The 27,424-nt window shown below is 56.9% G+C and overlaps 1 protein-coding gene across 1 annotated transcript; it reads right to left on the bottom strand.

The window, feature by feature from the left end:
* Positions 1–1,151: 1,151 nt before the first annotated feature.
* On the bottom strand, positions 1,152–27,424 carry LOC136305491 (helicase SRCAP-like; the record flags this gene model as incomplete). Its single annotated transcript, XM_066208741.1, has 9 exons — positions 1,152–5,372; positions 6,996–7,079; positions 10,459–10,641; positions 12,644–12,781; positions 14,119–14,233; positions 18,028–18,224; positions 20,452–20,621; positions 22,380–22,582; positions 27,286–27,424. Coding segments are annotated over 9 exons (2,435 nt in total), but the record flags the coding sequence as incomplete, so codon positions are not given.

The raw sequence follows: 27,424 nt of genomic DNA, 5'->3' as shown, positions 1-27,424 counted from the left end.
GACCCCAAAAATCCCGCCCAGACACCCCAAAAACAGACCCCAAAAATCCCCCTAAAGACCCCAAAAATCCCACCCAGACACCCCAAAAAATCCCGCCTGACACCCCCAAAAAAGACCCAAAAATCCCCCTGGGGATCCCAAAAATCCCACCTGACACCCCCAAAAAAGACCCCAAAAAATCCTCCTGGAGACCCCAAAAATCCCACCCAGACACCCCCAAAAAAGACCCAAAAAAATCCTCCTGGAGACCCCAAAATCCCGCCCAGACACCCCCAAAAAAGACCCCAAAAAATCCCCCTGGGGACCCCAAAAATCCCGCCCAGACACCCCAAAAAAGACCGAAAAATTCACCTGGAGACCGCAAAAATCCCACCTGACACCCCCAAAAAAGACCCCAAAAAATCCCTCTGGGGACCCCAAAAATCCCACCTGACACCCCCAAAAAAAGACCCCAAAAATTCACCTGGGGACCCCAAAAATCCTCCTGGAGACCCCAAAAATCCCGCCCAGACACCCCAAAAAAAGACCCAAAAATTCCCTCTGGGGACCCCAAAAATCCCACCTGACACCCCAAAAAAGACCCCAAAAATTCACCTGGGGACCCCAAAAATCCCACCTGACACCCCCAAAAAAAGACCCCAAAAATTCACCTGGGGACCCCAAAAATCCTCCTGGAGACCCCAAAAATCCCGCCCAGACACCCCAAAAAAAGACCCAAAAATTCCCTCTGGGGACCCCAAAAATCCCACCTGACACCCCAAAAAAGACCCCAAAAAAGACCCCAAAAAATCCTCTCTGGGACCCCCCAAAATTTCTGTCTGGAGACCCCCAAAAAATCTCTTTGGGGACCCCAAAAAATGTCGCTGGGACCCCAAAAAATCCTCTCCGCGACCCCCCAAAATCCACTTTGGGGACCCCCAAAAAATCCCTCTGGGACCCCCCAAAAATCCCTCTGGAAACTCCCAAAAAATCCTCTCAGGAGACCCCAAAAAAATCTTTCTAAGACCCCAAAAAAATATTCTCCTCGACCTCCCCCCAAAAAAACCGCTCAGGGACCCCCAAAAAATCCTCCCTGGGACCGCCCACCCCTGCCCCGGGGGCGGGGAAACCCCAAAAACTCGGAATTTTTAAATTTTTTTTTACAATTTTTGTCTTTTTTTCTTTTTTTTTTTTAATTTTTTTTTTATTATTTCATCGCAAGGAAAACAAAAAAACAAAAAACGAGAAAAAAAAACAAAACGAAAAACAAAAAACAAAAAGCTTCGACCGCCGCCTGGACAGGGTGGGGGAGGGGCGAGGAAAACCCCGCCCCTCCCCCTTCCCCGGGGACCTCCCCCCTTTTTCAACCCCCCACCCCCAAAAGAAACCCGGCCCCGCCCCCTGCCCAGCACAAAAGCACCTTTTGCATAGATCGGGTTCGAAAGGAACCAATTTTACCGCGGGGGGGGAGGGGGGAGGGGAAAAAAACCGCCCCTCCCCCACCCCCGGACCACCCCCCGACTCTGCTGGGCCCGGTCCGGAAACAAGATGGCCGCCAGGAGGCAAGATGGCCGCCGGGAGTGACGGAAGTCGGCGGGAATCAAGATGGCCGCCGGGTTTCGGTGTCAGCTCGTAGTCAAGATGGCGGATGGAAATCAAGATGGCCGCCGGGAGTGACGGAAGTCGGCGGGAATCAAGATGGCCGCCGGGTTTCGGTGTCAGCTCGTAGTCAAGATGGCGGATGGAAATCAAGATGGCCGCCGGGAGTGACGGAAGTCGGCGGGAGGCAAGATGGCCGCCGGGGTCAGCGGTCGGCTCGTGGTCAAGATGGCCGCCGGGTCACGTGTTGTTTAGAAGGAAGATGGCCGACAGGAGGCAAGATGGCCGCCAAGTTTTGGCGCCCGCTCGTGGGTTCAAGATGGCCGCCGGGAATCAAAATGGCCGCCGGGGTTTTGTGTCTGCCCAAGGCCGAGGTCGCCGCCGGGTCACGTGGTTGTCAGAGCCAAGATGGCCACCGGGAATCAAAATGGCCGCCGGGGTTTTGTGTCTGCTCGAGGCCGAGGTCACCGCCAGGTCACGTGGTTGTCAGAGCCAAGATGGCCGCCGGGAGTCGCCGAGGTTGCTGGGAGGCAAGATGGCCGCCAGGTTTGGGTACGGGTTCATAGTCAAGATGGCCGCCAGGTCAGGTGATCACGGTTTCAAAATGGCCACCCGGAAACAAGATGGCCGCCAAGTGTTTTCCCTGCCGCGGGCAAGATGGCGGCCGGGGTGGGGATCACACTTGGGGCCAAGATGGCCGCCACCTGTGATGTCACACGGTCCAAGATGGCTTCCACCGATGACATCACACAGTCCAAGATGGCCGCCAACGCCCAAGTTCACTCTCCGGGGGGCTGGTGGTGACGTCAGCAGATCCAAGATGGCCGCCGGAAGCGAAGGGAGCTGGAGCAAGATGGTCGTCGGCTGTGACGTCACCGCATTCAAGATGGCCACCAACAATGACGTCATTGTGTCCAATCGCAGCCTGTTCCAAGATGGCCGCCTGTGATGACGTCATCAAGTCCAAGACGGCCACCGGAGGTGATGTCATAGACTCACGGAGTCGGCCATCTTGGATTTGCTGTGGCAGCCATCTTGGGGTCACTCAGAGGTCACTGGGTCGGCCATATTGGGACCACCCTGTCAGCCATATTGGGGTCAGCCAAAGGTCACCAGATCGGCCATATTGGGACCACCCTGTCAGCCATATTGGGGTCAACCAAAGGTCACCAGATCGGCCATATTTGGGACCACCTCGTCAGACATATTGGGGTCACACAAAGGTCACCGGGTCGGCCATATTGAAACCACCCCAGCAGACATATTGGGGTCACTCAAAGGTCACCGCATCAGCCATATTGGAACCACCCTGTCAGCCATATTGGGGCCAAACAAAGGTCATCAGGTCGGCCATATTGAGACCACCCTGTCAGCCATATTGGGGTCAACCAAAGGTCACCGGGTTGGTTATACTGGGACCATCCCGTCAGCCATATTGGGGTCACTCAAAGGTCACCGGGTCGGCCATATTGAAACCACCCTAGCAGACATATTGGGGTCAACCAAAGGTCATCGTGTCGGCCATATTGGGACTACTCTGTCAGCCATATTGGGGTCAACCAAAGGTCACCGTGTCGGCCATATTGGGACTACTCTGTCAGCCATATTGGGGTCAGCCAAAGGTCACCAGGTCGGCCATATTGCGACCACCTCATCAGCCATACTGGGGTCACACAAAGGTCACTGCGTCGGCCGTATTGGAACCACCCCATCAGCCATATTGGGGTCACACAAAGGTCACTGCGTCGGCCATATTGAAACCACCCCGACAGCCATACTGGGGTCACACAAAGGTCAGTGCGTCAGCCATATTGGAACCACCCCGTCAGCCATATTGGGGTCAACCAAAGGTCACTGCGTCGGCCATTTTAAGACCACCTCATCAGCCATATTGGCGCCAACCAAAGGTCACTGTGGCAGCCATCTTGGGACCACCCTGTCAGCTATATTGGGGTCACTCAAAGGTCACTGTGTCAGCCATATTGGCACCAACCAACGACACCTAGGCCGCCGTCGGCCATTTTGTGTCCCATCAACCGTTTCGCCCTCGCCCCGTCGGCCATCTTGCCCCCACCCCTCCCCACGGAGCCCGTCGGCCATTTTGTCCCGCCATCTTCCCCACTCCCTCCACGATCCCGCCGCCATCTTGTCACGTCTTGGCCTTCCTCCCCCTCAGCCCCGCCCCCACGCCCCCGGGGGGGTCCTGAGGGGCGGCCCCTCCCCCGCCCTGCCCGGGGGCGGCGGCGCAGCGGCGCGGGGGCTGTAACCGTCGGGGCGTGGCCGCCGGGGAGCCACGCCCACGCCGCCGCCTCCGGGCGGTTGTCGGCTGGTTCCCGGCCCCGCCCCCGCGCCGCCGTTTGGCCGGGGGGTGGGGGAGGGGCTCCTTCCTCCTGGCCCCTCCCCCGTCGTCCCCGCTGTCCTCGGGGGGGCGTGGCCTCCTCCTCGGCTCCCGCGTCAGGGGCGGGGCTAAGGGCGCCACGGGGCGGGCCCGGGTGGTGCGGGGCGGGGCGGGCGAGGCGGGGCGGGGGCTGGGCGAGCGCGACCCCTCCCCTCCCCCTTCCCCGGCCGCCATCTTGGGAGGGCGCCCCCTACGGCGCTTCCGGGCCGGGGGAGACCCCCCGGCCCCTCCCCCTCCGGTGCCCCCCAAGCCCCGCGTGGGGCGCCCCCGGCGCCGGCCCCGCCCACCCCCAGAATCCCCCGCGGCGGGGGCGGCGCTTTTGGGCGGGGTCCCAGGGCGGCGCCGGCGCGACCTGGCCCCGCCCCCTCCCAGCAGCCGCCGTTTGGGGGGGCGGCCCCGGCGGCGCTTGGTGGGCGGGGCCGACGACGATGACGACGTCACCGACTGGGCGGGGGTCCCGGTGTCGCCGGCGGCGCGTGGCCCCGCCCCCCGTGGCGGCGGAAGGGGGCGGGGCCTCCAGGACGGTGACCAGGCGCCCCGGGAGCGTCCGCAGCACCTTGGCCGCCGGCCCCGCCCCCTGCGCCTGCCGGATCTCCACGTCGGCGCTGCGCCGGCGCCGGGGGGGCAGGGCCTGGGCGGCGGGAGGCGGGGCCTGAGGGGGCGGGGCCGCCGAGGGCTCTTCCCGCGGCGGGGGCGGGGATGAGGATGAGGAGGGGAGGGGCGGAGGAGGAGGCGGGGACGACGTCACCGGAGGCGGCGGCGACGACGTCACGGGCGGCGGCGGCGGCGATGACGTCACGGGAAGCGGGGGCGATGACGTCGCGGGGGGCGGGGGCGATGACGTCGCGGGGGGCGGGGAGGCGGGGGGAGGAGCAGGCGGCAGCGACGGCGCGGGGGGCGGGGTGGCGGGCGGCGATGACGTCACGGGGGGCCGGGGGGAGGGCGGGGGCGTGGCCGGGGGCGAAGCGGGCGGGGGCGTCGGCGACGTCACCGGAGGGGGCGGTGACGACGCCGCCCCCTCGGCCCGCGGCGCCGGCGTGGCCGGGCGGGGCCGCGGCGTCGTCCCCGCCCTCAGCCGCTGGCTGACGCGAGTCCCCGCCCTCTCGGGGCGGGGCGGGCGCGGCCGAGCCCTCCTCGCCTTCCGGGCCCCGCCCTTTTCCCCTCCCCCCGCCCCTCCCCCTCCCCTCTCGGGCCGAGGCTCCTCCTCCTTCCCTCCGGCCCCTCCCCCCGGCCCCGCAGCCCCTCCCCCCGGCGCGGCCACGCCCCCTCCCGCCGGCTCCTCCTCCTGGTCGTCGTCGTCCTCCCCCCGCCCCTCCCCCGGCCGGGGGGGCAGCCGGAAGCGCCCCCCGCCCCCCTTGGCCTGGTCGATGTCCTTGCGCGCCGCCTCCACCTGCTCCTGCAAGGGGAGGGGCCGCGCTCAGCCCGGGGACCCCCGACCCGAGTGGGGACGACCCCCGACCCCATTGGGGACCCCCGACCCAATTGGGGACCCCCGACCCAAATGGAGACCCCCGACCCAATTGGGAACCCCCCCGATTTAATTTGGGACCCCCGACCCAATTGGGGACCCCCGACCCGATTGGGGACCCCCGACCCAATTGGGGACCCCCCGATTTAATTTGGGACCCCCCGACCCCATTGGGGACCCCCGACCCCATTGGGGACCCCCGACCCAATTGGGGACACCCCCGATTTAATTTGGGACCCCCGACCCAATTGGGGACCCCCCGATTTAGTTTGGGACCCCCAGACCCCATTGGGGACCCCCGACCCACTTGGGGACCCCCGACCCGACTGGAGACCCCCGACCCAATTGGGGACCCCCGACCCCATTGGGGACCCCCGACCCCATTGGGGACCCCCGACCCCATTGGGGACCCCCGACCCAATTGGGGACCCCCGACCCCATTGGGGACCCCCGACCCGAGTGGGGACCCCCCCGACCCCATTGGGGACCCCCGACCCCATTGGGGACCCCCGACCCGATTGGAGACCCCCGACCCAATTGGGGACCCCCCCGATTTAATTTGGGACCCCCCCGACCCAATTGGGGACCCCCGACCCGATTGGAGACCCCCGACCCCATTGGGGACCCCCCCGATTTAATTTGGGACCCCCCCGACCCAATTGGGGACCCCCCCGACCCGATAATGGGATCCCCGACCCGATTGGAGACCCCCCCGATTTAATTTGGGACCCCCGACCCCATTGGGGACCCCCCGACCCGATAATGGGATCCCCGACCCAATTAGGAACTCCTGACCTAATTTGGGATCCCCCGACCCAATTGGAGACCCCCCCGATTTAATTTGGGAACCCCCGACCCCATTGGGGACTCCCGACCCAATTGGGGACCCCCCCCGATTTCGTTTGGGACCCCCGACCCAATTGGGGACCCCCCCGATTTAATTTGGGACCCCCTGACCCAATTTGGGGACCCCTGATGCGATTGGGGACCCCCCAGACCCAATTGGGCAGACCCCAGACCCATTTGGGCACCCCGATCCAATTTGGGGACGCCTGACCTAATTTTGGGGACCCCAGACCCCATTGGGGACCCCCCAGACCCAATTTGGGACCCCCTGACACAATTGGGAACACCCCAGACCCAACTGGGGAGACCCCTGACCCAATTTGGGGACCCCGGACCCGAGTGGGGCCCCCCGACCCAATTGGGGACCCCCAGACCCATCCGAGGTCCCCCCAGATTTAATTTGGGACCCCCAGACTCAATTTGGGAACCCCTAAATCCCAATGGGATCCCCCCAGATTTTTTGGGACCCCCCAAAACCCCTCCGGGGACCCCAAAAAACCTCCCAGGACCCCCAAAATCCCCCGGGGACCCCCAAAAATCCCCTCCAGGGCCCCCAAAATCCCCCGGGGACCCCCAAAAAACCTCCCAGGACCCCCAAAATCCCCCGGGGACCCCCAAAAAACCTCCCAGGACCCCCAAAACCCCCCGGGGACCCCCAAAAAACCTCCCAGGACCCCCAAAATCCCCCCCGGGGACCCCCCAAACCTCGGCCTGCTTGAGCTCCTCGCGGCTGACGTCCTCGAGCGACGCCTCCAGGAAATTCATGGCGTAACGTTCGATGGGGGTCAGCTGGAAAACAGCCCGGGTCACCCCCAAAATCGTCCCCGAAAACGCCCCCAAAATGTCCCGGAAATATTCCAAAATTGTCCCAAAAATATCCCAAAATCGTCCTGAAAATATCCCCAAAAAAATTCCAAAAATGTCCCAAAATCGTCCTGAAAATATCCCCAAAAAAATTCCAAAAATGTCCCAAAATCGTCCTGAAAATATCCCAAAAAAAACCCAAAAATGTCCCAAAATCGTCCTGAAAATATCCCAAAAAATCCCAAAAATGTCCCAAAAATGTCCCAAAAATATCCCCAAAAAAATCCCAAAAATGTCTCAAAATCGTCCTGAAAATATCCCCAAAAAAATCCCAATAATGTCCCAAAATCGTCCTGAAAATATCCCAAAAAAATCCCAAAAATGTCCCAAAATCGTCCTGAAAATATCCCCCCAAAAATCCCAAAAATGTCCCAAAAATGTCCTGAAAATATCCCCCCAAAAAAAATCCCAAAAATGTCCCAAAATCGTCCTGAAAATATCCCCAAAAAAATCCCAGAAATGTCCCAAAAACGTCCCAAAAATGTCCCAAAAATATCCCAAAAAAATCCCAAAAATGTCTCAAAATCGTCCTGAAAATATCTCCAAAAAAATCCCAAAAATGTCCCAAAATCGTCCTGAAAATATCCCAAAAAAAATCCCAGAAATGTCCCAAAATCGTCCTGAAAATATCCCCAAAAAAATCCCAAAAATGTCCCAAAAATATTCCCAAAAAAATCCCAAAAATGTCCCAAAATCGTCCCAAAGATATCCCCAAAAAAATCCCAAAAATGTCCCAAAATCGTCCTGAAAATATCCCCAAAAAAATCCCAATAATGTCCCAAAAATATTCCCAAAAAAATCCCAAAAATGTCCCAAAATCGTCCCAAAGATATCCCCAAAAAAATCCCAATAATGTCCCAAAATCGTCCTGAAAACATCCCAAAAAAAATCCCAGAAATGTCCCAAAATCGTCCTGAAAATATCCCAAAAAAAATCCCAAAAATGTCCCAAAATCGTCCTGAAAATATCCCAAAAAAATCCCAAAAATGTCCCAAAATCGTCCTGAAAATATCCCAAAAAAATCCCAAAAATGTCCCAAAATCGTCCTGAAAATATCCCAAAAAAATCCCAAAAATATCCCAAAATCGTCCTAAAAATATCACAAAAAAATCCCAAAAATATCCCCAAAATCATCCCAAAAACGTCCCGAAAATGTCCCAAAAAGTCACAAAAATACCCCAAAAGGATCCCAAAAATTACCTCAAAGTATCTCCAAAATTATCCCAAAAATATCCCAAAAAAAATCCCAAAAATGTCCCAAAATCATTCCAAAAATGTCCCAAAAATAACCCAAAAATTACCTGAAAACATCTCTAAAATCATCCCGAAAACAACCCAAAAAAAATCCCAGAAATGTCCCAAAAATGTCCCAAAAAATCCCAAAAATATTCCAAAAATAACCCGAAATCATCCCCAAAATATCCAAAAAATCATCCCAAAAATATCCCCAAAATATCTCAAAAAAATCCCAAAAAAATTCCAAAAAAACCCAAAATCATCCCCAAAATCATCCCGAAAATATCCCGAAATCATCCCAAAAATATTCCAAAAAAAATCCCCAAAAATCTTCCCAAAAAAACCCCCCAAAATCATCACAAAAAATTCCCCCAAAATCATCCCACAAATATCTGAAAGTCTTCCCTAAAATATTCCCAAAAAATCCCAAAAATATCCCCAAAATCAACTGAAAAAAGCCCCAAAATCAACCCAAAAATACTCCAAAAATCATCCCAAAATCATCCTAAAAATTCCCCAAAATCTCCCCCCCTCACCTGTGCCCAGGTGCGCGCTCACCTGCTCCACCAGGGCGGCGATCTCCTGCTCGGTTCCTCCCCAAAAACCCCCAAAAAAACCCCAAAAAACCCCAAAAATCACCTAAAAACCCCAAAAAAAACCCCAATTCCCCCCAAAAATCCTTCAAAAAACCCCAAAAATTCCCCAAAAAACCCCAAAAAACCCCAAAATCACCCAAAAATCCCCCAAAAAACCCCCAAAAATCCTCCAAAAAACCCCAAAATTTCGCCCAAAAAACCCCAAAAAAATCCACCAAAAAACCCCCAAATTCCCCCCAAAAATCCTTCCAAAATCCCCAAATTTCGCCCAAAAAACGCCAAAATTTCCCCGAAAATCGCCGAAATTTCCCCCTCCCCCTCACCTGCGCTCAGGTGCGCGCTCACCTGCTCCACCAGGGCGGCGATCTCCTGCTCGGCTCCTCCCCAAAAACCCCCAAAAAACCCCCAAAAATCCTTCAAAAATCCCAAAATTTCGCCCAAAAATGCCAAAATTTTCCCAAAAATCGCCGAAATCGTCTCCCCCCCCTCACCTGGGCCCAGGTGCGCGCTCACCTGCTCCACCAGGGCGGCGATCTCCTGCTCAACTCCTCCCCAAAAACCCCCAAAAACCCCCAAAAATCCTTCAAAATCCCCAAATTTCGCCCAAAAAACCCCAAAATTTCCCGAAAATCGCCGAAATCGTCTCCCCCCCTCACCTGTGCCCAGGTGCGCGCTCACCTGCTCCACCAGGGCGGCGATCTCCTGCTCGGCTCCTCCCCAAAAACCCCCAAAAAACCCCAAAAAACCCCCAAAAAACCCCAAAATTTCCCGAAAATCGCCGAAATCGTCTCCCCCCCTCACCTGCGCTCAGGTGCGCGCTCACCTGCTCCACCAGGGCGGCGATCTCCTGCTCGGCTCCTCCCCAAAAACCCCCAAAAAACCCCAAAAAACCCCAAAAAACCCAAAAAACCCCCCAAAAAAACCCAAAAAACCCCCCAAAATCCCCCCAAAAATCCCCCAAAAATTCTCCAAAAAACCCCAAAATTTCGCCCAAAAAACCCCAAAAAAATCGCCCAAAAAACCCCAGAATTCCCCCCAAAATCCTTCCAATATCCCAAAATTTCGCCCAAAAAATGCCAAAATTTCCCCAAAATTTCCCGAAACCTTTCCTCCCCTCACCTGTGCCCAGGTGCGCGCTCACCTGCTCCACCAGGGCGGCGATCTCCTGCTCGGCCTCGCTCAGCTCCTCCCCAAAAACCCCCAAAAACCCCCAAAAACCCTTCAAAATCCCCAAATTTCGCCCAAAAAACCCCAAAATTTCCCGAAAATCGCCGAAATCGTCTCCCCCCCTCACCTGTGCCCAGGTGCGCGCTCACCTGCTCCACCAGGGCGGCGATCTCCTGCTCGGCCTTGCTCAGCTCCTCCCCAAAAACCCCCAAAAAACCCCAAAAAACCCCCAAAAAACCCCAAAATTTCCCCAAAAATCGCCGAAATTTCGTCCCGCCCTCACCTGCGGCCAGGTGCGCGCTCACCTGCTCCACCAGGGCGGCGATCTCCTGCTCGGCCTTGCTCAGCTCCTCCTCGGCGCCCTCGGCCGCGCCAGCGCCCTCCTCGGGGCTCAGCGACTCGCTGAACTCGGCCAGGGCGGCCACGCGCTCGGCCTGCGCCTGCGACGCCGCCCGGATGTCCTCGGGGTCCTCGGCCCCGCACAGCGCCTGCCCGCCGCGGGGGACAGGTGGGGGCCGTTGGGGACCGTTCCGCACCGTGGGGGACGTTTGGGGACATCGGGGACCGGTGGGGACCGTTCCGCACCGTCGGGGACGTTTGGGGACATCGGGGACCGTTGGGGACATTTGGGGACGTTTGGGGACAATCGGGGACCGGTGGGGACCGTTCCGGACCGTTGGGGACAATAGGGGACCGTTGAGGACAATCGGGAACGTTTGGGGACAATCGGGGACCGTTCCGCACCGTTGGGGACAATCCGGGACGTTTGGGGTCGTTTGGGGACGTTTGGGGACAATCGGGGACGTTTGGGGACGTTTGGGGACGTTTGGGGACAATCGGGGACCGTTGGGGACCGTTCCGGACCATTGGGGACATTTGGGGACAATCAGGGACCATTGGGGACATTTGGGGACGTTTGGGGACAATCGGGGACGTTTGGGGACATCCGGGACCGTTCCGCACCGTTGGGGACAATCGGGGACAATCGGGGACCATTGGGGACGGTTGGGGACATCGGGGACGTTTGGGGACCGTTGGGGACAATCGGGGACGTTCGGGGACGTTTGGGGACATCGGGGACCAGTGGGGACGTTTGGGGACCATTGGGGACGGTTGGGGACATTTGAGGACAATTGGGGACCATTGGGGACCGTTGGGGACCGTTCCGCACCGTTGGGGACAATCGGGGACGTTTGGGGACATCGGGGACGTTTGGGGACAATCGGGGACCGTTGGGGACCGTTGGGGACAATCGGGGACCGTTGGGGACTTTTGGGGACGTTTGGGGACAATTGGGGACACCGGGGACATCAGGGATGGTGTTGGGGACAATCGGGGACGTTTGGGGACCGTTGGGGACAATTGGGGACCGTTCCGCACCGTTGGGGACGTTTGGGGACGTTTGGGGACATCGGGGACCGTTGGGGACATTTGGGGACCGTTGGGGACCGTTCCGGACCGTTGGGGACAATCGGGGACGTTTGGGGACATCGGGAAGCGTTGGGGACATTTGGGGACAATCGGGGACCGTTGGGGACATTTGGGGACGTTTGGGGACATTGGGGACCGTTGGGGACCGTTGGGGACGTTTGGGGACCATTGGGGACCGTTGGGGACCGTTCCGCACCGTTGGGGACAATCGGGGACGTTTGGGGACGTTTGGGGACATCCGGGACCGTTCCGCACCGTTGGGGACAATCGGGGACAATCAGGGACCGTTGGGGACCGTTCCGGACCGTTGGGGACGTTTGGGGACAATCGGGGATGTTTGGGGACATCAGGGACCGTTGGGGACCGTTGGGGACCGTTCCGCACCGTTGGGGACAATATCGGGGACGTTCAGGGATGTTTGGGGACAATCGGGGACCGTGTTTGGGGACATCGGGGTCACTTGGGGACACCTGGGGACACCTGGGGTCACCTGGGGACACCCGGGGACACTCCAACCGTCGGGCGACGACCACCGGGGGACATTTGCGCCCATTTGGTGACACCCGAACCCCTCGGGGACACCTGGCCACATCCGAAACCTGCCCTCCCCCCTCCAGGTGTGTCCCCAGGTGTGTCCCAGGTGTATCCCAGGTGTATCCCAGGTGTGTCCCAGGTGTGTCCCAGGTGTGTCCCCAGGTGTGTCCCCAGGTGTGTCCCAGGTGTGTCCCAGGTGTGTGCCCGGGTGTGTCCCAGGTGTCCCCAGGTGTGTCCCAGGTGTGTCCCAGGTGTCCCCAGGTGTGTCCCAGGTGTGTCCCAGGTGTGTCCCCAGGTGTGTCCCCAGGTGTGTCCCAGGTGTGTCCCAGGTGTCTCCCAGGTGTGTCCCAGGTGTGCCCAGGTGTGTCCCAGGTGTGTCCCCAGGTGTCCCCAGGTGTGTCCCAGGTGTGTCCCAGGTGTCTCCCAGGTGTGTCCCAGGTGTGTCCCCAGGTGTGTCCCAGGTGTGTCCCAGGTGTCCCCAGGTGTCCCCAGGTGTGTCCCAGGTGCGTCCCAGGTGCGCCTCACCTGCTCCAGGATGTGCGTCCTGCGGGTGGCCGCCGGGTCCTCGTCGTCGTCGTTGTCCCGGCTGCCGTCGCGGCCGTCGCCGTCCTTGTCGCCGTCGCGCTCCTCGGGCGCCATGTCGAACAGCTCGCGGATGGTTTGCTGCGGGGGGGGAGGGGCACGCCGGGGTTACCTGGGGGCACCTGGGCGCACCTGAGTTACCTGGGGGCACACCTGAGTTACCTGGGGGCACCTGGGTGCACCTGAGTTACCTGGGGGCACACCTGGGTTACCTGGGGGCACCTGGGACACACCTGGGTTACCTGGGGACACACCTGGGGGCACACCTGGGACACATTTGAGTTACCTGGGGGCACCTAAGACGCACCTGGGGCACCTGGGACGCACCTGAGACATACCTGGGACACGCCTGAGTTACCCGGGGGCACCTGGGTTACCTGGGGGCACACCTGGGTTACCTGGGGGCACCTGGGACACGCCTGAGTTACCTGGGGGCACACCTGGGGGCACACCTAGGTTACCTGGGGACACACCTGGGACACGCCTGGGACACACTTGAGTTACCTGGGGCACCTGGGGGCACACCTGGGTTACCTGGGGGCACACCTGGGACACACCTGGGACACACCTGAGTTACCTGGGGCACCTGGGGGCACACCTGGGTTACCTGGGGGTAGCTGAAACACACCTGGGGCACCTGAGACACACCTGAGACACAGCTGAGTTACCTGGGGACACACCTGGGGACACCTGGGGACACCTGAACCTCATCTGGACACACCTGAACCCACCTGGACACACCTGAACCTCACCTGGACCAACCTGAACCCCACCCAGACACACCTGAAACTCACCTGGACCCACCTGAACCTCACCTGGGTACACCTGAACCTCACCTGGATACATCTAAACCCACCTGAACCTCACCTGGACACACCTGAACCTCACCTGGATACATCTAAACCCACCTGAACCTCACCTGGACACACCTGAACCTCACCTGGACACACCTGAACCTCACCTGGATACATCTAAACCCACCTGAACCTCACCTGGACACACCTGAACCTCATCTGGACACACCTGAACCTCACCTGAACCTCACCTGGACCCACCTGAACCTCACCTGGATACACCTGAACCCACCTGAACCTCACCTGGACACACCTGAACCTCACCTGGATACATCTAAACCCACCTGAACCTCACCTGGACACACCTGAACCTCACCTGAACCTCACCTGGATACACCTGAACCCACCTGAACCTCACCTGGACACACCTGAACCCACCTGAATCTCACCTGGACACACCTGAACCTCACCTGAGCCTCACCTGGATACATCTGAACCCACCTGAACCTCACCTGGACACCCCGGACATCCCCCCAGAAGGTCGCTCCACACCTGGGAGCCCACCTGGCGGGAAGCCCGCAGCCCACCTGCCCGCCCTCACCTGCCCACCTGGCGGGGCCTCACCTGTTTGAAGTAGGCGGTGGTGAAGTTCCCGCCCTCGATGGCCATGTCGCCCAGGAGCCGCTTCTGATTGGCTTTCTTCAGGATGTTCTCCTCCACCGTGCGCTCCGAGATCAACCTGCACAGGTGAGACAGGTGAGACAGGTGAGACAGGTGAGATACAGGTGAGACAGGTGAGACAGGTGAGACAGGTGAGACAGGTGAGATACAGGTGAGAGACAGGTAAAGGCACAGGTGACACAGGTGTTCTTCAGGATGTTCTCCTCCACCGTGCGCTCCGAGATCAACCTGCGCAGGTGAGACAGGTGAGAGACAGGTGAGATACAGGTGAGACAGGTGAGACAGGTAAGACAGGTGACACAGGTGACACAGGTGACACAGGTGACACAGGCGTTCTTCAGGAGGTTCCGCTCCACCGTGCGCTCACCGATTCACCTGCGCCCAGGTGAGACGGGAGACAGGTGAGGGGACAGGTGAGGCACAGACGGGACACACAAGTGAGACAGGTGAGACACAGGTGAGCCCCAGGTGCCACCACAGGTACCAAGAGCAGCCCCGGCTGCTCAGGTGAGCGCCCAGGTGCTACAGGTGAGCACCTAACTCCCGAATATCCACACAGGTGAGCCCGGAACTCCTAAATAACCGCACAGGTGAGTCCCAAACTCCTAAATAACCGCACAGGTGAGTCCCAAACTCCTAAATAACCGCACAGGTGAGTCCAAAACTCCCAACCAACCACACAGGTGAGCACCCAGGTGCGACAGGTGAGCACCTAACTCCCGAATATCCACACAGGTGAGCCCGGAACTCCTAAATATCCGCACAGGTGAGTCCCAAACTCCTAAATAACCGCACAGGTGAGCGCCCAGGTGCGACAGGTGACCCACAAGCTCCCGCCCACCCACCCAGGTGAGTCCCAAACTCCTAAATAACCGCACAGGTGAGCGCTCAGGTGCGACAGGTGAGCACCTAACTCCCGAATATCCACACAGGTGAGTCTGGAACTCCTGAACAAACGCACAGGTGAGCGCTCAGGTGCGACAGGTGAGGCTGTAATCTCCAAAGAACCGCCCAGGTGAGTCCAGAACTCCTAAAGAACCGCACAGGTGAGTCCCAAACTCCTAAAAATCCGCACAGGTGAGCGCTCAGGTGCGACAGGTGAGCCTGTAACTCTCAAACAACCACCCAGGTGAGTCCGGAACTCCTAAACAACCGCACAGGTGAGCGCTCAGGTGTGACAGGTGACCCCCAAACTCCCAAACAACCACCCACGTGAGTCCCAAACTCCTATAAATCCGCCCAGGTGAGTCCAAAACTCCTAAACAACTGCACAGGTGAGCGCCCATATGCGACAGGTAAGGCTGTAACCCCCAAACAACCACACAGGTGAGTCCGGAACTCCTAAACAACCACACAGGTGAGTCCCAAACTCCTATAAATCCACCCAGGTGAGTCCAGAACTCCTAAACAACCGCACAGGTGAGCGCCCATATGCGACAGGTGAGCCTGTAACTCTCAAACAACCACACAGGTGAGTCCAGAACTCCTAAACAACCGCACAGGTGAGTCCCAAACTCCTATAAATCCACTCAGGTGAGTCCAGAACTCCTAAAGAACCGCACAGGTGAGACCAGAACTCCTAAACGACCGCACAGGTGAGCGCTCAGGTGCGACAGGCGACCCCCAAACTCCCGAATATCCACCCAGGTGAGTCCCAAACTTCTATAAATCCACCCAGGTGAGTCCAGAACTCCTAAAGAACTGCACAGGTGAGTCCCAAACTCCTAAAAATCCGCACAGGTGAGCGCCCAGGTGCGACAGGCGACCCCCAAACTCCCGAATATCCACACAGGTGAGTCCAAACTCCTATAAATCCGCCCAGATGAGTCCAGAACTCCTAAACAACCGCACAGGTGAGTCCCAAACTCCTATAAACCCACCCAGGTGAGTCCAGAACTCCTAAACAACCGCACAGGTGAGTCCCAAACTCCTATAAATCCACCCAGGTGAGTCCAGAACTCCTAAATAACTGCACAGGTGAGTCCCAAACTCCTATAAATCCGCTCAGGTGAGTCCAGAACTCCTAAACGACCGCACAGGTGAGCGCCCATATGCGACAGGTGAGGCTGTAACCCCCAAACAACCACACAGGTGAGTCCGGAACTCCTAAACAACCACACAGGTGAGTCCCAAACTCCTATAAATCCACCCAGGTGAGTCCAGAACTCCTAAACAACCGCACAGGTGAGTCCCAAACTCCTATAAATCCACTCAGGTGAGTCCAGAACTCCTAAACGACCGCACAGGTGAGCGCCCAGGTGCGACAGGCGACCCCCAAACTCCCGAATATCCACACAGGTGAGTCCAAACTCCTATAAATCCGCCCAGGTGAGTCCAGAACTCCTATAAATCCACTCAGGTGAGTCTAGAACTCCTAAACAACCGCACAGGTGAGTCCCAAACTTCTATAAATCCACCCAGGTGAGTCCAGAACTCCTAAAGAACCGCACAGGTGAGTCCCGAACTCCTAAAAATCCGCACAGGTGAGCGCTCAGGTGCGACAGGTGAGCCTGTAACTCTCAAACAACCACCCAGGTGAGTCCGGAACTCCTAAACAACCGCACAGGTGAGCGCTCAGGTGCGACAGGTGAGGCTGTAATCCCCAAACAACCGCCCAGGTGAGTCCAGAACTCCTAAATACCTGGACAGGTGAGTCTAGAACTCCTAAAGAACCGCACAGGTGAGCGCTCAGGTGTGACAGGTGACCCCCAAACTCCCAAACAACCACCCACGTGAGTCCCAAACTCCTATAAATCCACACAGGTGAGTCCAAAACTCCTAAACAACCGCACAGGTGAGCGCCCATATGCGACAGGTAAGGCTGTAACCCCCAAACAACCACACAGGTGAGTCCGGAACTCCTAAACAACCACACAGGTGAGTCCAGAACTCCTAAACAACCACACAGGTGAGTCCCAAACTCCTAAATAACCGCACAGGTGAGCGCTCAGGTGCGACAGGTGACCTCCAAACTCCCAAACAACCATCCACATGAGTCCCAAACTCCTATAAATCCACCCAGGTGAGTCTAGAACTCCTAAAGAACCGCACAGGTGAGTCCCAAACTCCTATAAATCCACTCAGGTGAGTCCAGAACTCCTAAACGACCGCACAGGTGAGCGCCCAGGTGCGACAGGCGACCCCCAAACTCCCGAATATCCACACAGGTGAGTCCAAACTCCTATAAATCCACCCAGGTGAGTCCAGAACTCCTAAAGAACCGCACAGGTGAGTCCCAAACTCCTATAAATCCGCCCAGGTGAGTCCAGAACTCCTAAAGAACCGCACAGGTGAGTCCAGAACTCCTAAAGAACCGCACAGGTGAGTCCCAAACTCCTATCAATCCACCCAGGTGAGTCCCAAACTCCTATAAATCCGCCCAGGTGAGTCCAGAACTCCTAAAGAACCGCACAGGTGAGTCCAGAACTCCTAAAGAACCGCACAGGTGAGTCCAAAACTGTAAATAACTGCACAGGTGAGTCCAAACTCCTATAAATCCACTCAGATGAGTCCAGAACTCCTAAATAACTGCACAGGTGAGTCCCAAACTCCTAAAAATCCGCACAAGTGAGCGCTCAGGTGCGACAGGCGACCCCCAAACTCCCGAATATCCACACAGGTGAGTCCAAACTCCTATAAATCCACCCAGGTGAGTCCAGAACTCCTAAAGAACCGCACAGGTGAGTCCAAACTCCTAAAGAACCGCACAGGTGAGTCCCAAACTCCTATCAATCCACCCAGGTGAGTCCCAAACTCCTATAAATCCGCCCAGGTGAGTCCAGAACTCCTAAAAATCCACCCAGGTGAGCGCCCAGGTGCGACAGGCGACCCCCCCCGCGTCGCCGCGCTCACCTGTAGATGTGCACGTCGCGGGTCTGGCCGATGCGGTGGCACCTGTCCTGGGCCTGGGCGTCCATGGTGGGGTTCCAGTCGGAGTCGTAGAACACGACCGTGTCGGCGCCGGCCAGGTTGACGCCGACGCCGCCCGAGCGCGTCGACAGGATGAAGCAGAAGATGCGCTTGTCGGCGTTGAAGCGCTCCATCAGCGCCTGGGGGGACGGGCAGGTGAGGGCGGGGCGCGCCTGGGGGCGCCTGGGGGACACACCTGGGGACACCTGGGACACCTGGGACACCTGGGGACGCCTGGGGGCGCCTGGGGACACCTGGGGGACACACCTGGGGACACCTGGGACACACCTGGGGACACCTGGGAATACCTGGGACACCTGGGAATACCTGGGGGCACCTGGGGACACCTGGGGGACACACCTGGGGACACCTGGACACACCTGGGACACCTGGGAATACCTGGGGACATCTGGGGGCACCTGGGGACACCTGGGGGACACACCTGGGGACACCTGGACACACCTGGGACACCTGGGAATACCTGGGGACATCTGGGGACACCTGGGGGCACCTGGATACACCTGGGACACACCTGGGGACATCTGGGGGCACCTGGGGACACCTGGGACACACCTGGGGACACCTGGGGACATCTGGGGGCACCTGGGGACACACCTGGGCACACCTGGGAATACCTGGGGACACCTGGGGAACACCTGAGAGTGGTCTTGGGGCACCTGGGCACGCCTGGGAACACCTGGGAATACCTGGGGGCACCTGGGGGCACCTGGGGGACACACCTGGGGACACCTGGGGACAACTGGGGACACCTGGGGACACCTGGGGGACACCTGGGGACAACTGGGGGACACCTGGGGGCGCCTGGGGGCACCTGGGGACACCTGGGAATACCTGGGGACACACCTGGGACACCTGGGAATACCTGGGGCACACCTGGGACACCTGGGAGTGGTCTTAGGACACCTGGGCACACCTGGCAGTGACCCCGACACACCAGGGAGTGACCTCGGCGCACCTGAGACACCTGGGAGCGGCTTCGAGGGGATTCGGAGACCTGGGCGCACCTGGGAGCTCACCTGGAGCACACCTGGCCCTGCTCCTCTTCCCAGGTGCGTCCAGGTGTGTCTAACACCACCCAAGTGTGTCCCAGGTGCGTCTAACCCAACTCAGGTACACCCAGGTGTGCCCCAGGTGTGTCCAAGTGCGCCCCAGGTGTCTCTAACCCCACCCAGGTGTGCCCCAGGTGTGTCCAGGTGCGTCCCAGGTGTCTCTAACCCAACCCAGGTGTGTCCCAGTTGTGTCAAACCCCACCCAGGTGCACCCCAGGTGTGTCTAACCCCACCCAGGTGTGCCCCAGGTGTGTCCAGGTGTGTCCCAGGTGTCTCTAACCCAACCCAGGTGTGTCCCAGTTGTGTCAAACCCCACCCAGGTGCACCCCAGGTGTGTCTAACCCCACCCAGGTGTGCCCCAGGTGTGTCCAGGTGTGTCCCAGGTGTCTCTAACCCAACCCAGGTGTGTCCCAGGTGTGTCTATCCCCACCCAGGTACACCCAGGTGCGCCCCAGGTGCGTCCAGGCGTGTCTAACCCCACCCAGGTATGTCCCAGCCGTACCTGGCCACACCCAGGTGTGTCTAACCCCACCCAGACGTGCCCCAGGTGCATCCCCACCACACCCAGGTGCAGCCAGGTGCGCTCAGGCGTATCCCGGGCGTCTCCAACCCCACCCAGGTGTGCCCCAGGTGTGTCTAACCCCACCCAGGTGCGCCCAGGTGTGTCCAGGTGTGTCCCAGGCCTCCCCAACCCCACCCAGGTGTGTCCCAGGAGTCTCTAAGCCCACCCAGGTATATGCCAGCTGTGTCTAACCCCACCCAGGTGCGCCCCAGGTGTGTCCAGGTGCGCCCCAGGTGTCTCTAACCCCACCCAGGTGTCTCTTACCCCACCCAGGTGTGCCCCAGGTGTCTCTAACCCCATCCAGGTGCACCCCAAGTGTGCTTAACTCAACTCAGGTGTGCCCCAGGTATCTCTAACCCCACCCAGGTGTGTCCCAGCTGTACCCAGCCACACCCAGGTGTGTCTAACCCCACCCAGGTGTATCCCAGGTGTGTCCAGGTGCGCCCCAGGTGTCTCTAACCCCACCCAGGTGTGCCCCAGCTGTATCCAGGTGTGTCCCAGGCATCTCTAAACCCGCCCAAATACATCTCAGGTGTCTCTAACCCCACCCAGGTGTGTCCCAGGTGTCTCCAACCCCACCCAGGTGTACTCCAGGTACGTCCAGGTGTGTCCCAGGCATCTCTAACCCCGCCCAGACACATCCCAGGTGTGTCTAGCCACACCCAGGTGCGCCCCAGGTGTCTCCAACCCCACCCAGGTGCGTCTAACCCCAGCCAGGTGCGCGCCGGGGCTCACCTGTCTCTGCTCGACGCGGGTGGAGCCGTCGAGGCGCAGGTAGATGTGGCCGTGGAAGGTGAGGAAGCGCTCGAGGACGTCGAGCATCCGCGTCATCTGCGTGAAGATCAGCACGCGGTGCCCGCCCGCCCGCAGCCGCCGCAGCAGCACGTCCAGCGCCTGCAGCTTACCTGGGCCCAGGTGAGACACAGGTGAGACACAGGTGGGATAGGAGGGGATAGGACAGGTGTGACAGGTGAGGGACAGGTAAGATAGGATGAGACAAGTGTAACAGGTGAGAGACAAATGAGACAGGTGTGACAGGTGAGACACAGGTGAGACACAGGTGAGACACAGGTGAGAGCACAGGTAAGACACAGGTGAGAGCACAGGTAAGACACAGGTGAGACACAGACGAGGGATGGGGGAAACAGGAAACGACAGGACAGGTGTGACAGGTGAGACACAGGTAAGGGACAGGTGAGATGCAGGTGGGATAAGATGGGAACAGGACAGGTGTGACAGGTGAGGGATAAAACAGGTGTGACAAGTGAGGCACAGGTGAGGCACAGGTAAGGGACAGGTGGGAGAGAAAATGACAAGACAGGTGTGACAAGTGAAATACAGGTAAGGGACAGGTGGGATAGCAGGGAACGAGCAGGACAGGTGAGAGGTGAAGGACAGGTAAGGGACAGGTGAGACACAGGTAAGGGACAGGTGTGACAGGTAAGGAACAGGTAAAGGACAGGTAAGGCACTGGGACAGCAGCAGAGACAGGTAGGACAGGTGAGACACAGGTGAGGCAGGTGAAGGACAGACAGGTGACACCCACACAGGTGAGGCAGGTGAGGACAGGTAAAGGCCAGCGCAGCGGCAGCGGCGACACCGGGGGCGGCACCAGGTGACCCCAAACCACCCCAGTGACCCCGATGACCCCTCCATGACCCCTCCGTGACCCCTCCGTGACCCCCAAACCCACAATGACCCCGATGTCCCCAAAGCCCCGCGATGTCCCCAGGTGTGTCCCCAGGTGTGTCCCAGGTGTGATCCCAGATCCCCCCAGGTGTGTCCCCAGGTGTGTCCTCAGGTGTGTCCCCAGGTCCCCCCAAGTGTCCCCAGGTGTATCCCCAGGTGTGTCCCCCCAGGTGTATCCCCAGGTGTATCCCCAGGTGTGTCCCCAGGTGTATCCCTAGATCCCCCCAGGTGTCCCCCCAGGTGTGTCCTCAGGTGTGTCCCCAGGTCCCCCCAAGTGTCCCCAAGTGTCCCCCCAGGTGTGTCCCCAGGTGTCCCCCCAGGTGTGTCCCCAGGTGCGCCACCAGGTGTGTCCCCCCAGGTGTATCCCCACCTGTCCCCCCAGGTGTATCCCCAGGTCCCCCCAGGTGTATCCCCAGGTGTGTCCCCAGGTGTATCCCCAGGTGTGTCCCAAGACCCCCAGGTGCCCCAGTTGTCCCCCCAGGTGTGTCCCCCCAGGTGTGTCCCCCCAGGTGTGTCCCAGGACCCCCAGGTGTGTCCCCAGATGTGTCCCCCCATGTGTGTCCCTCCAGGTGTATCCCCAGGTGTGTCCCCAGGTGTATCCCCAGGTGTGTCCCCAGATTTGTCCCCAGGTGTGTCCCCCCAGGTGTGTCCCCACCTGTCCCCCCAGGTGTATCCCTCCAGGTGTGTCCCCAGGTGTATCCCCAGGTGTGTCCCCAGGTGTGTCTCCCCAGGTGTGTCCCCACCTGTCCCCCCAGGTGTATCCCTCCAGGTGTGTCCCCAGGTGTGTCCCCAGATTTGTCCCCAGGTGTGTCTCCCCAGGTGTGTCCCCCCAGGTGTATCCCTAGGTGTATCCCCACCTGTCTCCCCAGGTGTGACCCCGGATCCCCCAGGTGTCCCCATGTGTATCCCCAGGTGAGTCCCCCCAGGTGTGTCCCCACCTGTCCCCCCAGGTGCGTCCCCTCCCCCCCCCTTACCACAGTCGTACTGCACCAGCCGCGGGTCGGGGAACTGGGTGCGGGGCGCGGCCAGGTGCGCCGCCAGGTGTCCCCCGCGGGCGCGCAGCTCCTCGCGCACCTGCTGCTCCAGCCGCTGCCGCTGCCGCTGCGCCCAGGGCGGGGGGCGGCCGCTGTGCAGGGACACGCCCCGCGAGGCCACCGCCGGCACCGCCACCAGGAACCTGCGGGGACGCGCGCAGGTGAGGGGGGCGCACCTGGGCGCACCTGGGCGCGCACCTGGGCACACCTGGGGACACCTTTGTTTGGGGTTTTCTCGGGGAAATTTGGGGATTTTGGAGGTTGGATTCACCTGGGGACACCTGGGAACTCACCAGGAACCTGCCGGGACGCGCAGGTGAGGCGGGCGCACCTGGGCACGCACCTGGGCGCACCTGGGCACACCTGGGAGCTGCTTTTTGGGGTTTTTCCCAGGGAATTTTGGGGATTTTGGAGGTTGGGTTCACCTGTGGGGACACCTGGGAGCGCACCAGGAAGCTGAGGGGACACGGACAGGTGAGGGGGGCGACACCTGGGCACGCACCTGGGCACACTTGGGCGCACCTGGGGACACCTGGGAGCCATTTTTGGGGGTTTTCTTGGGGAAATTTGGGGATTTTGGAAGTTGGGTCCACCTGGGGACACCTGGGGATGCTGGGAGCTCACCAGGAACCAGCGGGGACACGGACAGGTGAGGGGGGTGACACCTGGGCACACCTGGGCGCACCTGGGCACACCTGGGAGCCGTTTTTTGGGGTTTTTCCCAGGGAATTTTGGGGATTTTGGAGGTTGGGTTCACCTGTGGGGACACCTGGGAGCGCACCAGGAAGCTGAGGGGACACGGACAGGTGAGGGGGGCGCACCTGGGCACACCTGGGCACACCTGGGCGCACCTGGGGACACCTTTGTTTGGGGTTTTCTCGGGGAAATTTGGGGATCTTGGAGATTGGGTTCACCTGGGGACACCTGGGAGCGCACCAGGAAGCTGAGGGGACGCGCACAGGTGAGGGGGGCGCACCTGGGCACACCTGGGCACACCTGGGCACACCTGGGCACACCTTTGTTTGGGGTTTTCTCGGGGAAATTTGGGGATTTTGGAGGTTGGATTCACCTGGGGACACCTGGGAACTCACCAGGAACCTGCGGGGACGCGCAGGTGAGGGGGGCGCACCTGGGCGCGCACCTGGGCGCACCTGGGGACACCTGGGGACACCTTTGTTTGGGGTTTTCTCGGGGAAATTTGGGGATTTTGGAGGTTGGGTTCACCTGGGGACACCTGGGAGCGCACCAGGAAGCTGAGGGAACGCGCACAGGTGAGGGGAGCGCACCTGGGCGCACCTGGGCGCACCTGGGAGCCATTTTTGGGGGTTTTCTCGGGGAAATTTGGGGATTTTGGAGGTTGGGTTCACCTGGGGAGACCTGGGAACTCACCAGGAACCTGCGGGGACGCGCACAGGTGAGGGGGGCGCACCTGGGCACGCACCTGGGCACACCTGAGCACACCTGGGAGCTGTTTTTAGGGGTTTTTTCCAGGGAAATTTGGGGATTTTGGAGGTTGGGTCCACCTGTGGGGACACCTGGGAGCGCACCAGGAAGCTGAGGGGACGCGCACAGGTGAGGGGGGCACACCTGGGCACACCTGGGCACATCTGGGCGCACCTGGGCACACCTGGGAGCTGCTTTTTGGGGTTTTTCCCAGGGAATTTTGGGGATTTTGGAGGTTGGATTCACCTGGGGACACCTGGGAGCTCACCAGGAAGCTGAGGGGACACGGACAGGTGAGGGGGGCGCACCTGGGCACACCTGGGCACACCTGGGCGCACCTGGGGACACCTGGGGACACCTTTGTTTGGGGTTTTCTCGGGGAAATTTAGGGATCTTGGAGGTTGGGTCCACCTGGGGACACCTGGGAACTCACCAGGAACCTGCGGGGACGTGCACAGGTGAGGGGGGCGCACCTGGGCACGCACCTGGGCACACCTGAGCACACCTGGGAGCTGTTTTTAGGGGTTTTTTCCAGGGAAATTTGGGGATTTTGGAGGTTGGGTCCACCTGGGGACACCTGGGAGCGCACCAGGAAGCTGAGGGGACGCGGACAGGTGAGGGGGGCGCACCTGGGCACGCACCTGGGCACACCTGGGGACACCTGGGAGCTGCTTTTTGGGGTTTTTCCCATGGAATTTTGGGGATTTTGGAGGTTGGGTCCACCTGGGGACACCTGGGAGGCGTTTTTTTGGTTTTTTTTCCGGGAATTTTGGAATTAATTCCCTCCCTCCCCCCCCCCTCCCAAAAATCCCGGAGCGACGCCAAAAACAACAACAAAAAAAATCCCAAAAAAATCCAAGAAAAAAAGTGAAAAAAGAAACCCAAAAAAGGTGAAAAAAAATCCCAAACGATCAGAAAAAAGAAGGAAAAAAAAATCCGAAAAAAGGTTAAAAAGGTCTGAAAGAAAAATCTCAAAATATTAAGAAAAAAAAAATCCGAAAAATAAAAAATCTTGAAAAAATTAGAAATAAATGCAAAAGAAATTCCTAAAAAAAAGCTAAAATATCCCCCAAAAATCTGAAAAAATTGCACAAAAAATCCCCCTAAAATTGCTAAAAAAACCCCCCCAAAATCCAAAAAAAAAAACCACCAAAAAACCCCGAAAAAAGGCTCAAAACCCCCCAAAAAAATCCGAAAAAAAAACTCAAAAAAAATTCCGAAAAAAGGCTAAAAAATCTCCCGAAAAAAAACGCAAAAAAAATCGGGAAAAAATGCCAAAAAACCCACAAAAAATCAGCAAAGCAAAAAACATAAAAACCAAAAAAAAAAGGCTAAAAAATCCCCCCAAAAATCCGAAAAAAAATTCTGAAAAAAGGCTCCAAAATCCCCAAAAAATCCGAAAAAAATTGCACAAAAAATCCCCCCAAAATTGCTAAAAAAAACCCCCCAAAAAATCCGAAAAAAACCCCCCCAAAAATCCGAAAAAGGCTCAAAAACCCCCCAAAAAATCCGAAAAAAAAACCTCAAAAAAAAATCTGAAAAAAGGCTAAAAAATCCCCAAAAAATCAGAAAAAACCGCAAAAAAAATCTGAAAAAAGGCTAAAAAAACCCTCAAAAAATCCAAAAAACTGCAAAAAAAATCCGAAAAAAGGCTCAAAAATCCCCCAAAAATCTGCAAAACAGCGACAAAAAAAATCCGAAAAAAGGCCCAAAAACCCCCCAAAAAATCCGAAAAAAACCCCGCAAAATAAATCCGAAAAAAGGCTAAAAAAAAATCCCCGAAAAATCCAAAAAAATTGCAAAAAAAATTCTGAAAAAGGACTCAAAAATCCCCCCCCCCAAAAAAAAACCTCAAAAAAAATCAGAAAAAACCTCAAAAATTCCCCCCAAAAATCGAAAAAAACGCAAAAAAATTCCGAAAAAAAGGCTAAAAAAATCCCCAAAAAATCCCAAAAAAACCTCAAAAAAAATCCGAAAAAAGGCTAAAAAAATCCCCAAAAAATCCCCAAAAATTGCAAAAAAAATCCAAAAAAAGGCTAAAAAACCCTCCAAAAATCTGAAAAAACCTCCCAAAAAAATCCGAAAAAAGGCTAAAAAAATCCCCCAAAAAATCCAAAAAAATTGCAAAAAAAATCCGAAAAAAGGCTAAAAAAATCCCCAAAAAATCAAAAAAAAAACTGCAAAAAAATCCGAAAAAAGCCTAAAAAAAATCCTCCAAAAAAATCTGAAAAAAACCGCAAAAAAATTCCGAAAAAAGGCTAAAAAAATCCCAAAAAATCAGAAAAAAATGCAAAAAAATCTGAAAAAAGGCTAAAAAAATCCCCAAAAAAATCCAAAAAAAACCCTTAAAAAAATTCCAAAAAAGGCTAAAAAAATCCCCAAAAAATCCCCAAAAATTGCAAAAAAAAATCCAAAAAAAGGCTAAAAAACCCTCCAAAAAATCTGAAAAAACCCCCCAAAAAAATCCGAAAAAGGCTAAAAAATCCCCCAAAAAATCCAAAAAAAAACGCAAAAAAAATCCGAAAAAAGGCTAAAAAATCCCCAAAAAATCCCTAAAAAAACCGCAAAAAAAATCCGAAAAAAGACTAAAAAAATCCCCAAAAAATCAAAAAAACCGCAAAAAAAATCCGAAAAAAAGGCTAAAAAAATCCCCCAAAAATCCAAAAAAAATTGCCAAAAAAAATCCAAAAAAAAGGCTAAAAAAATCCCCGAAAAATCCAAAAAAAACCGCAAAAAAATCCGAAAAAAGGCTCAAAAAAATCCCCCAAAAAATCAAAAAAAAAACTCAAAAAAAATCCGAAAAAAGGCTAAAAAAATCCCCAAAAAATCCCCAAAAATTGCAAAAAAAATCCAAAAAAAGGCTAAAAAACCCTCCAAGAAAATCTGAAAAAACCCCCCAAAAAAATCCGAAAAAAGGCTAAAAAAATCCCCCAAAAAATCCAAAAAAAATTGCAAAAAAAATCCGAAAAAAGGCTAAAAAAATCCCCAAAAAATCAAAAAAAAAACTGCAAAAAAATCCGAAAAAAGCCTAAAAAAAAATCCTCCAAAAAAATCTGAAAAAAACCCGCAAAAAAATTCCGAAAAAAGGCTAAAAAAAATCCCCAAAAAAAATCAGAAAAAAATGCAAAAAAATCTGAAAAAAGGCTAAAAAAATCCCCCAAAAAAATCCAAAAAAAACCCTTAAAAAAATTCCAAAAAAAGGCTCAAAAATCCCCAAAAAATCCCAAAAAAATTGCAAAAAAAATCCCAAAAAAACGCTAAAAAAATCCCCAAAAAATCCCAAAAAAACGCAAAAAAAATCCGAAAAAAGGCTCAAAAAACCCCCAAAAAACCCCCAAAAAATCCCCAAAAACCCGCCAACACCCCCGAAAGATCCCCGCGCCCTCCGGGAGGGCCGGCTCACCTGTCCAGGATGGGTTTCATCTGCTGCAGGGCGCTGGGGGGGGGCCCAGCACGGCGCTCTCCAGCGCCCCCCCGGCGCCGCCGAGCCCCCGGCGGCGGCAGCGTCAGGAAAGCCAAAACCTCGCGGCCGTAGACGGGGG

Source organism: Chamaea fasciata, unplaced genomic scaffold (genome assembly GCF_029207755.1).
Source record: "Chamaea fasciata isolate MVZ Bird 193981 ecotype frontalis unplaced genomic scaffold, bChaFas1.0.hap1 SCAF_440, whole genome shotgun sequence".
NCBI classification, from domain to species: domain Eukaryota; kingdom Metazoa; phylum Chordata; class Aves; order Passeriformes; family Sylviidae; genus Chamaea; species Chamaea fasciata.
This window is presented reverse-complemented; position numbering and strand designations above follow the sequence as displayed.